The sequence below is a fragment of the Schistocerca americana genome, chromosome 8 (genome assembly GCF_021461395.2).
Source record: "Schistocerca americana isolate TAMUIC-IGC-003095 chromosome 8, iqSchAmer2.1, whole genome shotgun sequence".
In the NCBI taxonomy this organism is placed as follows: Eukaryota; Metazoa; Arthropoda; class Insecta; order Orthoptera; family Acrididae; genus Schistocerca; species Schistocerca americana.
In genome coordinates this window covers 389058482-389074288 of record NC_060126.1, presented here as the reverse complement: position 1 = coordinate 389074288, position 15807 = coordinate 389058482, and the positions used below count along the sequence as shown (strand labels likewise).

The window sequence follows — 15807 nt, the reverse complement described above, 5'->3', positions numbered from 1 at the left end:
CATTTTGTTTCACTAAACTACCATGGAATGATGCAGCACTACTATTATTATGGCACTAACTTGAAGTTTGTCCCTTGTGTCACCCATAATCGTACACCACTTTTTCTTGTCAGTGTAGTCTCCCTCATATAATCACAGCCTTTTAATGCCTTTCCTGATGTTATCGAATCCTCTTTGTGTTGTTCTTATCTCAGCCACATCCCCTTTCAGCATTTCTCATGCAATTTTTCCATCATTTCACATTACATGCCTATATCAAGTTACCAGTATTTGTTTAACTTAGTATACTATGTGAAGTGATCTGCTCAGTTTCTGCAGTTCTCTGCTTTTGATGACTGGCTTTCATAGGTAATAAGCTTCCTCCCCAAATTTTAGGCGATTATTCACTCCTGGTTTAATTTAGAAATCACTTTTTGGATTACAGTTTCATATATTTTGATCTTACCTGTCCTTTTAAAGAAGTTTACAGTCAGTAACTGTCCAAGTGCAAAATGGGTTTGTTGTCTGCTTCAATCATGGCTAATTTTTAGCCTCTATTAGGTTTACAAAACATGAACAGATCACTGAGGTACTTGAAAAACGAGGAAAGACTAAGATTTAATACGTCTATAATGGGCAAACAGGGATCTGAATCATTGTTATCCCAATATTCACCTACTACGTTTCCTTCCTTTTCCTTCAATCGAGTTCCAGTCACCCATGACTATTAAATTTTCATCTCCCTTCACTGTCCGAATAATTTCTTTTATCTCATCATACATCTCATCAATCTCTTCATCATCTGTGGAGCTAGTTGGCACGTAAAATTGTACTACTGTGGTAGGCATGGGCTTCGTATCTATCTTGGTCGCAATAATGTGTTCACTATGCTGTTTGTAGTAGCTTACCCGCATTCCTATTTTCCTATTCATTATTAAACCTACTCCTGCATTACCCCTATTTGATTCTGTATTTATAACCCTGTATTTACCTGACCAGAAGTCTCATTTCTCCTGCCACCGAACTTCACTAATTTCCACTATATCTAACTTTAACCTATCCATTTCCCTTTTTAAATTTTCTAATCTACCTGCCCAATTAAGGAATCTGACATTCCATGCTCCGATCTGTAGAACGCCAGTTTTCTTTCTCCTGATAACGTCTTACTGAGTAGTCCCCACCTGAAGATCCGAATGGGGGACTATTTTACCTCCGGAATATTTTACCCAAGAGGACGCCATCATCATTTAACCATACAGTAAAGCTGAATTGCCCTTGGGAAAAATTACGGCTGCAGTTTCCCCTTGCTTTCAGCCGTTCACAGTACCAGCACAGCAAGGCTGTTTTGGTTAGTGTTACAAGGCCAGATCAGTCAATCATCCAGGTTGTTGCCCCCTGCAACTACTGAAAAGGCTGCTGCCCCTCTTCAGCAACCACACGTTTGTCTGGCCTCTCAACTGATAACCCTCCATTGTGGCTGCACCTACGGTACAGCTATCTGTATCAGTGAGGCACGCAAGCCTCCCCACCAACGGCAAGGTCCATGGTTCATGGGGTGAGTGGGTGGGTGGGTGAGTGGAGGGGGGGGACTACTGTTGCAGAAATGATTACTGAATGTCACATATGCCAAAAGAACAGAGTCGACAAAATAGTTGATGGTAATTACAAATACCTCCAGTGCCATACCTCTTGTAAACCTGGTAAATGCAAAGAATCAACTTCAGTAATTCAAGAGCAAAACATGGATGATCAACTAAGAGAAATACATAATATGTCTATATAGTGCACTTTTCTGCTTTTTCCAACTGCAGAACTTGTCTACATATAGGCAACATTGGGGAAGCACACAATCGAGCCAATCTTTTATGAACTATGAAGGATGGTAAAGCTTCTGTAATTGTTTGCGCAATCTTAAGATTACACCAAAATCAAAATTAACCATTAAGGCATAAGGGACCATTTTCATTCAATGGAGCATTTTTTCTGGTAAGTGTTGACCCTCCTATTTCATAATGCTGCAAATCGCATGGCTGCAAATGTTTAATATCAATTTGATAAACCTGAAGATGAAACAGTATATCTTTTCTGGCCTCCAGATTTGAATATTATCAAACAACTATTTGCACTGGAAACACAATTGTTGTACCTTAAAAGCTACTGAAACTGTTCTACATTCTAAAAGAATTTCTATGAATATACTGAAGTCGCATGATTTTCAGTTTAGTGTTCAGTTGTTACATTGCTACATTTGCATATTTTACAGTATCATTGTATTTACTTACTGCTTTGTGCCAATCTGAGTTAATAAAGTGTGTATTATGTAAGGACTTCAGAAATTAAATTACATATGTTGTCACATGCTGCAACTACTGCACAAGAGTAGCACATTGTCAGAAGAAGTTACATGTTATCAATATACCCATTACTCTTCTTTGGTATTGGATCAGTCTGCTTGCAAGAAATTGTATTAAATCTCATGGAGTACCATTCAAGATGTATATTCACCAATTATCAGAATGATTCATGTAGTTCTACATGCTGGAGGTGGCCCTATACATGTTAGGTGGCTGATTTTATTATTTTGACCGGTTTCTATATATGCTATCAGAATAAATGAAGGGTGAAATTCACTGTCATACAAACCTACCACGTATTGGAGAGCAAGTCAACAAAAAACATGCATTCACATCTAAGCAAAGTGTAATATGGTTCACTTCTGTCTTCACTGATATTTAGAGAGGAATGGTGGTAAATACTTTTCAGAATAAAGTAAGAAAAAGCAAAGTACAACTTACTTGATCCATGCCTGCACTAATACAGTTTGGTAAGAAGGGAGTTGTTCAGCAAGCACATCAAGCACTCTCTGTTCTTGAAGTATGTGGCAGAGGAATCTTCGTATGAGACACACGTTGCCCCACAAATGAGCATCAGACCCAATGAGAGAACATAGCAGTGTCTGCAATTGTGGTAATGGCTGGGAGCCAGGAAGTGTGATGTTTTGCTGTGGCAACAGAAATTTTAGAGTGAAACACTTCTCAAACTTTTGTTACAAATGTTTCTCATCAAATATAATGACAAAAATATTAATTTGCAATAAGCTAATGTTTGTGAAAATTGCAGCATCAAGGAGGATACACTTGACTGAAATGATCCATTTACCACAAATTAGGCACATGATTTTACACAAATGGCCCAGTTAACTAACTGTCACACAATCTCTCACTTTAATTTTCACTACTGTGTAGAGTCCTGTGTGTTCCACTTTAAACATTTTGGCAAACAATCAGTCCAGCCAGATATATATTCCTGAGGAATCTCCTTCCATGTAGTTCAAATGTGAGAGAGAGTACCAATAGTAGTTACTGGGTGACAACAAAGAATAAGTTGCTGACAAACCATAATCCAGACATGTTTAATGGGTGACAGATCAGGTCTTTTCAGAGTACAGTGTACACGTTCCTTGCCACATGTGGCTGGACATCATCCTGATGAAATCCTGCATATTTACTTGTCAGGAAAGAGGGGTGGGGGTGGATAAAGACTTTATACCCTGCTCTGTTGTAGCACTTGCTGTTCAATACATAGAAATAGAGTTAATATTTTGTATCCAAGGGTACTACAAACCATCACACTTTGGACGAGTACAGCGTTCCACTCCAATATAGGCAGGCACCATGCTATAACCTCATAAGGGCACATTTGACATTCAGCACACCAGTGACATGATTCATGTACACAGTTCAGTCTAAAACATTTGTGGTTTCTTGACAATGGAAGCTGTTCTAATTGAACGTTTGCTGATATCAAGGTATGTATGCCACACAGTACTCGCTGTCAAACCACCAACACAAACAGTTCCACATCAGCTGTAATTCTGACACACTGAACAAATGCTGTGGATGAAGTAGTAAGATCCTATAGGTCATGCAGAAAAGATAGTGGTCATGCCATGCTGTTGTCACATTGCATGGTCCAGCACCTGATTGTCAACATGTACGACTTTCTCCTATCCACTGATTCCAATATATTCATCACTATTGTACGTGCATTCCCTTGTATGAACAAGAAAAGCCATCATGCACTGAACCCACCTGGTCGTTTGGCCCATTTCTAAGTCACATTGCATGCTGTGCTCTTTAATTTGGCAAAATATAACGGCAGCTAGTTTCATGCTTCCAATTATTATGATGATTCTTCACTGAATGAGTGTAATGCTGACATTTCAGGACACACATAAGAAACAAAGGACGGTTTTATGCCCTGTCAACAAGGGAACCATCAGAATTTAATTTATCCATATTAATGGTGGTTGAGATCTGTGGCTGTGGACTCAATTACTTGAAGAAATACTGCAACTTGCCGCTTGGAGCTGGAGCACAAGCTTGGATTGAGGAGTAGGGGGAATAAAACTGGCTGTACCCTCTCAAAGGAAGCATCTGGACATATTTAGGTTCATCATCATGGAACACCTATCTATAAAGATAGGAAATATACATCACTACAGTTAACTACCAGGCAAAAAGCAAATGTTTTTGTTGCACCCCACTCATACCACATACAAATCATACACTTTTATTTTTATTTTAGCAGATAGTATCGTCCAGGTTTCCTCTTTATATTTTCCCTTCACTTTTATGCTGCCCCAGTTCTTCCCTCCACTCAGTATATCATTCTGCAACATACATCTAAAGCAAACAATGGAAAGTCCAGGATAGAATGTAACAGTATTATGAAAAGCGGAGTTGCTACTCACCATATAGCTAAAATGCTGTCACAGATAGGCACCACAAGAAGACTGCCACAAATAAAGCTTTCAGCCATTAAGGCTTTCGCCAACAATAGACGTCACACACACACACACACACACACACACACACACACACACACACAACTGTAGTCCCAGGCAACTGAAACCACACTGTGAGCAGCAGCACCAGTGCACGATGGGAGTGGCGACTCGGTGGGGGGAAGGAGGAGAGTGGGGCAGGGAAGGGGAGAGGAGAGATAGTATGGTGGGGGTGGCAGACAGTGAAGAAGTGCAGGTCAGATGGAGGGCAGGTGACAGGTGGGGACAAGGGGGGGGGGGGGGGGGGGGGCAGCAGGTAGGTAGCACAAAAGGAGAGAAGTAAAAAGGCAGGTGTGGTGGAGGAATGACGGCTGTATAATGCTGGAATGGGAACAGGTAAGAGGCTGAAAATGTGAGGACAGTGACTAACGAAGGTTGAGACCAGGAGTGTTACGAGAATGTTCCCATAACCCTCCTGGCCTCAACCTTCATTAGTCACTGTCCTCACCCATCCAAACCCTTCCTCGTTTCCATTCCAGCACTACAGAGCCATCATTCCACCATCACACCTGTCTGTTTACTTCTGTCCTTTTCTGCTACTTACCTGCACCCCCCCCCCCCCACCCCACCCCCCCTGCCTTCCATCTAACCTGCAGCACTTCACCATCTGCCACCCCCTCTACACTACCCCTCCCCCTCAGCCTTGCCCCCCCCCCCCCCCAGTTGCCACTCCCATCATGCACTGGTGCTGCTGCTCACAGTGAGGTTTCAGTTGCCTGAGACTGCAGTAGTGTGTGTGTGTGTGTGTGTGTGTGTGTGTGGGCGTGCGCACGTCTCTCTCTCTCTCTTCTATTGCTGACGAAGGCCTTAGTGGTCGAAAGCTTTATTTGTGACAGTCTTTTTGTTGTGCCCATCTGCAACTCAGCATCTCCGCTATATGGTGAGTAGCAACTTTCCTTTTCATAATATTGATATACCTACATCGATGTCATTGTTGTCCAATGGGTTTATGACTGTCCAGCTGCATCTCATAAAATTTACAACCAGTTGACCGGCATTCATTTACCTAAAACATTCACACAATAAGAGCCCGAGTACAAATATTACACCTTGAAGATTGTTGACTTTAGCAAAGTCCTTCACTGTTTTGCTCTGAATCAGGCTTTTTCTAGTCTTACCATTCATTTAGAAGTCGAAATTGGAGTATGATAAGGGTGATAAATGGTTTATTAGCACTTCATGAGTAGTCTCTTGTTCCAAGCAATTTCTTTGACCCATTATATTAGGTTGGTGCGTAAGTCTGCAGCATCTTTCTTTAATGTTAGTATTCCAGTTGCTATGGGTTTATTTATCGCCTGTCTTTTTCTGTTTGTAGTTCACCATTGCTATTTGAGTTTACATATTGTAATTTTGTCATCTAGATATAGCAAGTGCAGCTGTGGACAGTAGAAAATTGAGTGGAAAGTGGAGAAATCTGAACATTTCTGACATATTCTTCTGTTTGAGTTCAATAGAGTGGTGCAGCCCCAGAAGCAGGTAGGAACATTTTCGCCTGGGGGTAATGCTACTGGACGGAGCACAGCTTTCATATTAAGGAGGATCATTCTGATATTAGAGACTCTCCACATTTAGGAAGACTTTTAGGGTTTGATGAAGGTCATTTAAATGCATTGAACCACCATGATCCATGCCAGTGTACTTGAGGACTGGAAAATGTGAACTGTGTTCATTCCATCATCGTGCAAATTTTGCACGAGGTTCAAAAATTAGGCGTATGGGTACCACATGCTTCAAGCCAAAAACACAAAATTCAGCGTGTGGCCATATGTGCATCTCTGCTTGCTTGTCATCAATTGGCACGTGAACAACACTGATCATTCCTATCCTGTATTGTTACTGGTGATGAGAAATTTTTTCTTTGTATTAACATAAGGAAAAGAAAAGAATGGTTGAGCCCAAACAAAGCAGCAACTCCACATACAAAGATGTGCATGCAACCACAAAAGATAATGTTATGCATCTGGTGGAACAGTGACAGTGTGGTGTACTACAAATTGCTTCCTTGAGCTGTAACTATCACTGCTGACATTTATTGTCAGCAACTGAGATGTCTTGCAGACGCAATCCAAGAACAATGACCAGGAAGACTGCATCAAGTGATGCTACTCCATGATAATGCCTACCCGCATCTGATCTTGTGCTCTCAGATGTTCACCTTTCCTCTCTCTATCGAACACTCTTCAAGGAACTTCCTTTCTGGATGAAAATGCGCTCCAGATATGGCTTGACAAGTTCTTTGCCTCAAAACCAAGTGATTTCTACAGTCCCAGAATCGAAACGTTGCCCCAGCACTGGCAGGCTGTTGTAAATATTGATCGAGAATATACTATTGATGACTGAAGTCTGTGTTATGTATATCTGTTGTGCTCATTAAACTTGTGGAAAAACATTATGAACTTGTGCACCAACCTAATATAACCTTCATTCAGAACAGCTTCTGTTTGTGATTTCCTTGAATAACATTTGAATGACTGTTGATGTCTTGCTACAATGTCTAAGTTTTCTCTACAATGTTGTGACTTACTGCAATCTTTCATAGTTCAGCATAAACTTCAGTCCAAATGCTCGGACATAAATACTGCAACATCACAAGGTGGTTTTCTGCACTCTACTAATATTTCTGACTCTTTTAATTAATAGGACAAAAAAATCGCTCAACAGGAGGCAAAGATTTGTGCCCTTAAAGCTGAATTAGAAAATGTGAATTTGGTATTATGTAGGCAAAGGGAGGAAAAATAGATGGCGTGCTGGAAAAAGGTAGCAAGCAAAGGGTGGGAAAGGGAAACTGTTGAAAAAACTTTAGAAATTCTGTTAGTAAATCAGTTTGGCTTGCCATCTGAAGTTGTGGAGGAAGGGCCTCATCCAGGTGCAGCTGAATGTAGGTTGAAGCAGAATATTAGCTTAAAGAAAAAAGACCAGTCCGGATCAAATCAAAATAGGAAAAGAATTCTGCTTCTAGGTACATGGGAGTGGTGTAAGCCAGCAGTTTCAGGAAAAATTAGGTGAAGGGTATCAGGTCACAAGTTCTGTGAAACCATGTACTAGCCTTACCAAGGTGACAGAAAACTTAGGTCAGCTATGCAGGAATTTTGAGGAGGAAGCTCAGGTAATTATAGTTGGGGGAGGAGGAAACAGCCCAGCTACGAATCCAAGATATACAGTGTGATTACAATTAAACTTTCAAACCGCTGCAGAAGTAACACCACTGGTCAGAATGATGTCAAATTGCAACAGAATATTATCGGAGAAGGGGCAAAACGCGTGGCAGAAGAATAATAAATAGTTACAAAATATAGCAATAGATGGCGCTGTAAGCATCATAATTTAATAGTGGTCGGCTACAAATGACAAATGAAACATACAACAGTGCCTAAGGTGTACATTTGACGTTAAACAAACTGTACTACTCAGTGTGCATCGGTGTTCAGGTGCGATACTCGCATCCACCACAGCAAGGTCATATTACATCAAATGGGAAAAATTGGTTTTTAATTGTCCCGAGGCAAAAAACCGCATTACTTAAAATCAAATCGGATTATTAATTTCCATGTGACTGGCGCCACTACAAGTTGAAATCGAGAAACAGTATGTTCCACAACTGATCGAAGTGTTTCCAGGGTTACATTCGGAATATGTTGCGCAATGCGTGCCTTCAATGCAGCTAAGTTTGCAATCGGAACATTGAACACAACATCTTTCAGATAGCCCTACAGCCAGAAGTCACACAAATTAAGATCAGGTGATCGGGATGACCAGGCTGTAGGGAAATGCCAGCTGATAGTTCTAGCATCTCTGAAATGGCACTTCAGCAGCTACTTAATTGGATTTGCAACACTTGGAGGTGTGCCCTCTTGCATAAAAATGATCACATCCACATTTCCGAATTGGCACTTCAGCAGCTACTTAACTGGATTTGCAATGCGGGGAGGTGGGCCATCTTGCATAAAAATGATACTATCCACATATCCACACTGTCGGAGAGCTGGAATGACGTGGTTGCAGGAAAGACACTCATAGCGCCACTTACCAGTGATGGTACAGGTGACAGAACTGGAAGTATGTGTCTCTTTGAAAAAATATGGCCCTATGATAATGATGAATGATGCCCTAAACCCACATCATACAGTGAACTTTTCAGGATGAAGTGTTACTGGTTGACTTGTATGTGGATTTTCTGTTGCCCATATTCGACAATCTGTGTATTGATATATTCTGTCAGTTGGAAGTGGGATTTGACATTGACGTTGACGTCCGGGCTTCAACAGGGGCACCCCGACCCCTGACCCCTGGGTAGGTGGAGTCCTAGTAGGCTACCCCTACTTTGCCTCCAGGTCTTCTGTAATGTCATGTGGTGTATTCTTCTTTTTTCTTCTTGTCAGCTCATTGCCCTTCTCAGGTATTCTTCTCCTCAATGTTTGCTGCTTTTCAGACAGCTACGAGGGCCCGTGACAGGCTTACTTCACTGCTCCCAGTGCGGACGGCGTAGGGAGTGCCTTACTGCGATGGCTCATGGGCGGCCGCCAGTGTGGTGGACAGCACTGCCTCAGCAACTCAACAGCGTGTCGGCCAGGTGCGCGACCTTGTCGATCACCGCAAAGAGTGTGGAGACAGCTGCCGCCGCTCTCCTTCATGCACTGTGGGTGCATTGCCTTGGGTGGGTGCAGCTGGTTTGCGAGTGGCAGCTGATGTGTTGCCACTTCTGCCGCCTTCCAGCGATGTGGCCTCTTCTTTGTGCATTTTCCCCTGGAGGGGATCGACATGCTAGTTTTCAGGAGTGCCCTCATGGGCACATTTTCCAGTGCGGGTGTGTCTTCGTCTGTTGCCTCCTTCAGTGGGGACAGTGGTGGCAGCATCGGCTGCCAGCATCATCCTTGCGGTTGCCGGCCACCTCACCAGCTGCGCACCTGGGTGCGGCCAAGGGAGGGAGCAGCTGGCAGTCCTCTGCGCCTGCTGCCCGTGTTGACGAGCAACCGCAGCTTTAATGACTTCATAGCCACAGTAACTCGCCACGTGTTGCCCACCACAGTTCGCACACTTTGGTGCGTGCATCCTTGGTAGCAGACGAAGTCTGCTTGGATGGGTGCCAGCGAACTTCACCCATGCCTCGGTGAGAGAGCAGTAGCGAGCCATGTGGCCCATTCCCTGGCAGCGGAAGTACTGTACTAAGCCCCTCTTCTGCTTGAGGTTTTCGATGGTGACCATGGTATTGGCCACCCGTTTCAGCTGATAGAGCCGCCTGTTCTCCAGTGTGTTGGTGGCGAACACCAGCAGAGACAGCGACTCATTGTGCGTGATGTGGGACTTGACTCACGTCACATTGCACACGCTAAAATCAAGCTGCACCAGTTCTTTCCTCAGTAGGGAAAGCCCTTGACGACGAGCTTCAGTAACCTCTCAAGGACGGTGGCGTGCATGTACCAGTGGAAGCCTTGGTTTGACACCTCGCTCGCCACCTTTATGAAGTCGTCGGTGTTACAGACTAGCATCTGCATGAGGTTCCCTGCTGCAGTCGTCCACTGCTTAACGAGCTGCAGGAAACCTTTGTAGTCTTCGGCCACCTAGAAGACTATGGGTGGCGGCCATCGCTGAGACCTTCCGGTGGTGGGGACGGTCACTTCTTCTTCTCCTCCTCCTCCTCCTCCTCCTCCTCCTCCTCCTTCCGAGTGGCCAGCTTGGGCAGCGGTCGTGGATACCGTTTGCTCGGTTGTTGGCTGCTCTGTTATCTCCTCGTCTGCAAGTGCGCCATAGCAGTTTGCAGTTGATGTGGGCGGCGAGGAAGGCCTCGTCCTGGGTCTGGCCACCTGCCAACATGTGACAGTAGTCCAGGTTGCGCCTGCCATGCTGTCACCTGGTATGGCACGTCTTCTGCCACCCTTGGTTGAGACAGCAAGCTGCCGCTTCTTTTTGGATGCCTTTTTGGCGCATTTGGTGCCGAGGAGAATGGCCGTTTGTGCAGCTCGCCATCTGGGCGCTGCAGCACGCTGGCCGTCATCCTTTGTGCCCTCTCGTCGGCCAGGAGTGTGTCATGCACAATGATGTCACCTTCGCCAGAATTGTCATCTAAGTTGAGGACCATGGATGGTGGCCGAGTCATTCTAGGCGGCAGGTCAGACAGGGCCACTGGGGAGGCAAGCTCCTCCGAACGGCGGTCTGCCACACCAACATCTCCAATCGTCATAAGTGGGGGGCCAGATGGGCCGTCGACCAGGCAGGCTCGGCCGAACAGCAATTCGCCACACCCATCGCTCTATTCGCCGCTCCTCAGAACTCCGGGCATGCCCACGACATTTCTGCTCACTGGTGGAGCGACCACTCAATGGGCTTTGCCTGTCCACAAAATCTTCCACTGCCAATCATTGTCCACTTCTATGCATACAAGAAATTCTAAAGCAAAGATTTCTTTTGCTGCCAGGTCAACAGGAAGCAACTTGTGAAAATGAGTAATTTTGAATGGATAGCAATGTGCTCACAGGTATGTCCGATGTTCGGGCAATTCTCCGTGCACTAAACATTTGCACACGACCACTTGTCTCCTCCTGCATTGCTGTGGCTACTGTTTCCACAGACGTCGACTCAATTCATTTCCTCCCTCTACCAGGTTTCACACCAAAAGAACCAGTCTTTTTGAATTTCTGAATCATTTTCTCCAGATCCACTAAAGTCATTGGATCAATGCCTTTTTTCAAACACTTCAGTGTCTAAAACTTCTGCGGAGCTATGTATGCACAGTCATCATTCTTGTAATACAGTTTTACAAGCAGAACATGATCCTGCATTGAGACAGTCACAGAGAACGTTGCAGATGCGAAAGGAGGAAAAGTCGTGTACCCAACTTGTTTATATCAACTTCAATGGGTCGTGCGCATAAAACGTTTTCATTTACGTATTCTGACACATACAGCACCATCTACTGACCAATTTTCACACTATTTTTTTTTCTTCTGTCATACATTTTCCCTCTTCTCTAATAATATTCCGTTGCAATTTGACGTCATTCTGACCAGTAGTGTTATTTCTACAGTGTTTGAAAGTTTGAAGTTAAATTATAATTACCCTGTAGTATTAGGAGTGACCTGGACAAAATACGAGCAGAAACTGAGCACACAAATGTGGGGTTTGTGGAGGTCTTTCAGTGCCACGATTGACCCTGGTTAAACACTGCTGTAAGGCATGTTAACAATGAGCTGAACAGGATGCTCCAGATACCAACAAAATCTCACATGCGTGTTGTTCCAGTTGACACTATTTTTAGGTGGAGATACACTACACATGGCCTGCACCTAAACAGGAAGCGGAAAGATAAGTTAGCTTCTCTATTAGCAGATACTGTAAGGGGGTCCACAGTCACACAAGGGATGATCCCTGTGGTTGATGGGAACAGGCAGACAGGTTTTTTAGGTTAAAGCCAAAGTCCAGACAGTCAATAACCAAGAAAAATTGAATAAAAGAAGCTTCATGTACAGTAAATAAGGACAAAGATAAGGGTAGTATCAATTTACTTCTTCAAAATATCAGGGGAATAAAAAACAAAACAGATGAGCTGTTAGTGTGTTTAGATGATTTCCAAAATAAGAATAAAATTGACAAACTTCGTCTGTCTGAAAACCATGTAACTGTGGGGATGGAAAGTGTCAGTATAAATGGGTATAATTTGGAATCTTACACTTGCAGATCTGGCATGGATTAAGGAGGAGTTGCCATTTACACAAAACAAGGGTATAAGTACAAAACTGTAGAAGTAAGCAAATTTCGTGTCGATCAGCACTTTTGAAGTTAGTGCATGTGAACTACAGCTAAAGTTTGACTCCTTATCAAGCTGTCTGTCAGACAAAAAGAAGAAGTTATTAATTTGTGGTGATTTCAATGTAAACTTTCTAAGCAATTCTTATAGGAAAAGTGAACTAGAAGTGTTATTAATGACATAAAACTTAGAATCAGTGATCAATTTCCCTACACATACAGCTCAAGACAGTAGCACTCTAATAGATAATGTATTTGTGCAGCAAGAGGATGTAAAAGTGACACATACTTTCCCTGTGATATATGGATTATCAGACCATGATGTACAATGATTAACTTACAAAACTTAGCAGCGTGTAGTTCCGAAACCATTAAGTAAAAGTCTAAGGCTGGTCAATCCGATATCTGTATAGCATTTCGGGGAAAGTTTAAAAAATGTTAATTGGGGAGATGTATATACTGAGTCAAATGCCAAACAGTTTTCAAAGAAACGGAAAGGAAAAGAAAATTTTATGAGGCAGCAAGAATTAGTAAAGACCCATAAGTAATTCTACACTATAAAAATTACTGTAACATACTGAGAAAAGTTGTCAGAAAATAAAAAAAAAATATGTATACTAGAGATGAAATTAACAATTCGGACAATAAAATCAAATCAGTATGGAATGTTGTTAGAAGAGAGACAGGAAAAGTAACCACTGGGGTAGGTAGTATCACTATTAAAGAGAATGAGACCGTCTTAACCAACAGTACACAAGTAGTTAATGTATTTAACAATCATTTATTAAGTGTCGGTGAAAAAATTGGAGACAACAGTTCAAAAGAAAAAGCCAAGCAGTACATGGAAGAGTCAGTTTTAAGAAGTCCTAGTCAGATTAATTTTCATGTAACAACCTCTTGTGAAATACGAAAAATCATTAAATCTTCGAAAAATAAATGTTCTGTTGGAGCAGATGACATCTTTAACGAGATATTAAAACAATGTGGAGCAGTTACATCTGATGTTCTGAGTCACATCTCCAATGCATCACTAACTCGAGGTATTTTACCAGACAGGTTAAAATATGCCATTGTCAAGCCTCTCTAAAAAAAGAGGGGACACCACAGATGCCAACAATTACCGCCTAGTATCCTTGCTCAAAGCATTTTTTAAAATTGTTGAGAAAGTAATGTACTCAAGAGTGGCTTGCCACTTAGCAGTAATGAGATACTTAGTAAATGACAGTTTGGATTTCAAAAGTGCTGCTCCACTGAGACAGCAATATACAATTTTACTGCCCACGCAATAGAGTCTTTAAATAATAAAATGTCACCAATAGGAATTTTCTGTGACAAAAGTATCTGATTGTGTAAACCATGGCATTATGTTACAGAAATTACAATTGCATGATATAAGTGGAACAGAATATGAGTGGTTTAGGTCATACCTACAGAACAGAAAGCAAAAAGTTTCTTTGTATGGATTAAGTGATTTAAGGAAGTTTCCCACTTCATCTAACTGGGCTGAAATTGCATTAGGTGTTCCACAGGGTTCGATCATGGGTCCCCTTCTGTTCTTGATATATGTGAACGAGATCCATTATAAATCTGAAACAAGAAGGTAAACTGACACTGTTTGCTGATGATACAAGCATCATTATTGATCCAGTAAAAGAAACTCTAATAGAAATTGATACAAATAATGTTTTTGGAAAAGTTATTGGTTGTTTTTTGCAAATGGGCTTGCTCTGGGCTTTGGAGAAAGAAAAGAAAAGAAAAGAAAGAAAGAAAAAGAAATCACACACAGTACATCCAGTTTTCTACTGCAAGGACTACAGTCCCTTCAATAAATAGAACACATCAAAAGAATTCAGTAGCCAGGATAGAGCATACTAAGTTTTTGGATGTACATATAGATGAGAACCTTAATTGTAAAATTTTGGGTCTCTTAAAGCAACTAGTTTCAGCAACTTTTGCAACCAGAATAATTGCTGATTTTGAGAATATAGAAATTAGCAAACTAACATACTTTACATACTTTCACTCTCTGATGTCACATGGAATAATATTTTGGGGTAACTGAACATTTAGGCAAAACATATTCACTGCTCAAAAGAAAGTGGTAAAAATAATTGTGTGGCTCATCGTCACACATCTTCTAGGCATCCCTTTAAAAGGTTAGGAATTCTTAAAACAGCCTCACAGTACATTTACTCGATAATGAAATGTGTCCTCAACAACACGGACCAGTTTAAAAACAAGTAACAGTCATTATTATAATGTCAGAAGAAAGAGAAAGACTTGCATTATCCTCCACTTAAACTATCTTTGGCACAGAAAGGGGTATTTTTTTGATAAATTACCAGATGAAATAAAATGTCTGACAGATAGCAGTAACAGTTTTAAAAATAAACTGAAATCATATCTCCTTGACAACTCCTTCTACACCATAGATGAATTCTTGAATAGGAATAAATAAATGTATAGGTATAATATATTCATTCATGTATGCGTTTCTTATGCACCTCACACATTCCACATTGTAAAGGTTACTGTGGATTGACCAATGGAACATGTAACTAACTAACTAAGAAAAGTGTAATATGTGGTTTACACCACTCAGCATACGTGGTGAAGGATATCAGGGCAAGAAGGTATAGCAGCTGCTGAAGAGGAAATAGTTTTAACTGTTCTTTCTAAAAGAGAATACCGAACAAAAAACTTTAGCAACATATTTAAATGCACAGTGCAAACTATCGTGTGCTGTCCACTATAAGCCTTTTGACTGGCTTTGAAACTGAAAGGCTCCTATGAAATCAAATGGCAATATGATATTGCATTTGGTAAACAGTGAAAAAATATGTCCTTTAATGAGCAACTGCATGATTTGTAATGTTTCAAAATCTGTTCTGAATTATTTATTGATTTTCTTTCTTTTTATTCCATATTTTCTCACAATACTACTGCTATAGAATATCATTCATTATGACAGATATTCTCTTTAACATGTCTGCCATTTCAACAGCAGTGATCACTGGTGCTGCGCAGCCACTTTCCTTTTACTTCATATAAAATCTGCAACAATGCTTACCTATGTTACACCACCACAGCTGTTTTATTAAAAGTGTCATAATTGTAGTGCAGCCACATCCGAAAACACCCCCCCCCTCTCCGGTTTTGAAGCATTCTGCACGTCCACCTACACTGACTGTCAGCAGTCAATGAAATTTAGTTTCCCTCATGACATCTTGCCACGAGTTGTG

The 15807-nt window shown here is 41.7% G+C and overlaps 1 protein-coding gene across 2 annotated transcripts in view; it reads right to left on the bottom strand.

Moving 5' to 3' along the window:
* LOC124544782 (protein MMS22-like) overlaps window positions 1-15807 on the bottom strand; it is a 145796-nt gene that overhangs the window by 31889 nt on the left and 98100 nt on the right. For both annotated transcript variants that reach the window (XM_047123464.1, XM_047123465.1), the window contains one exon: window positions 2775-2980. In XM_047123464.1, coding sequence (XP_046979420.1) covers window positions 2775-2980 — 206 coding nt within the window. The remainder of the gene's footprint in view (window positions 1-2774; window positions 2981-15807) is intronic.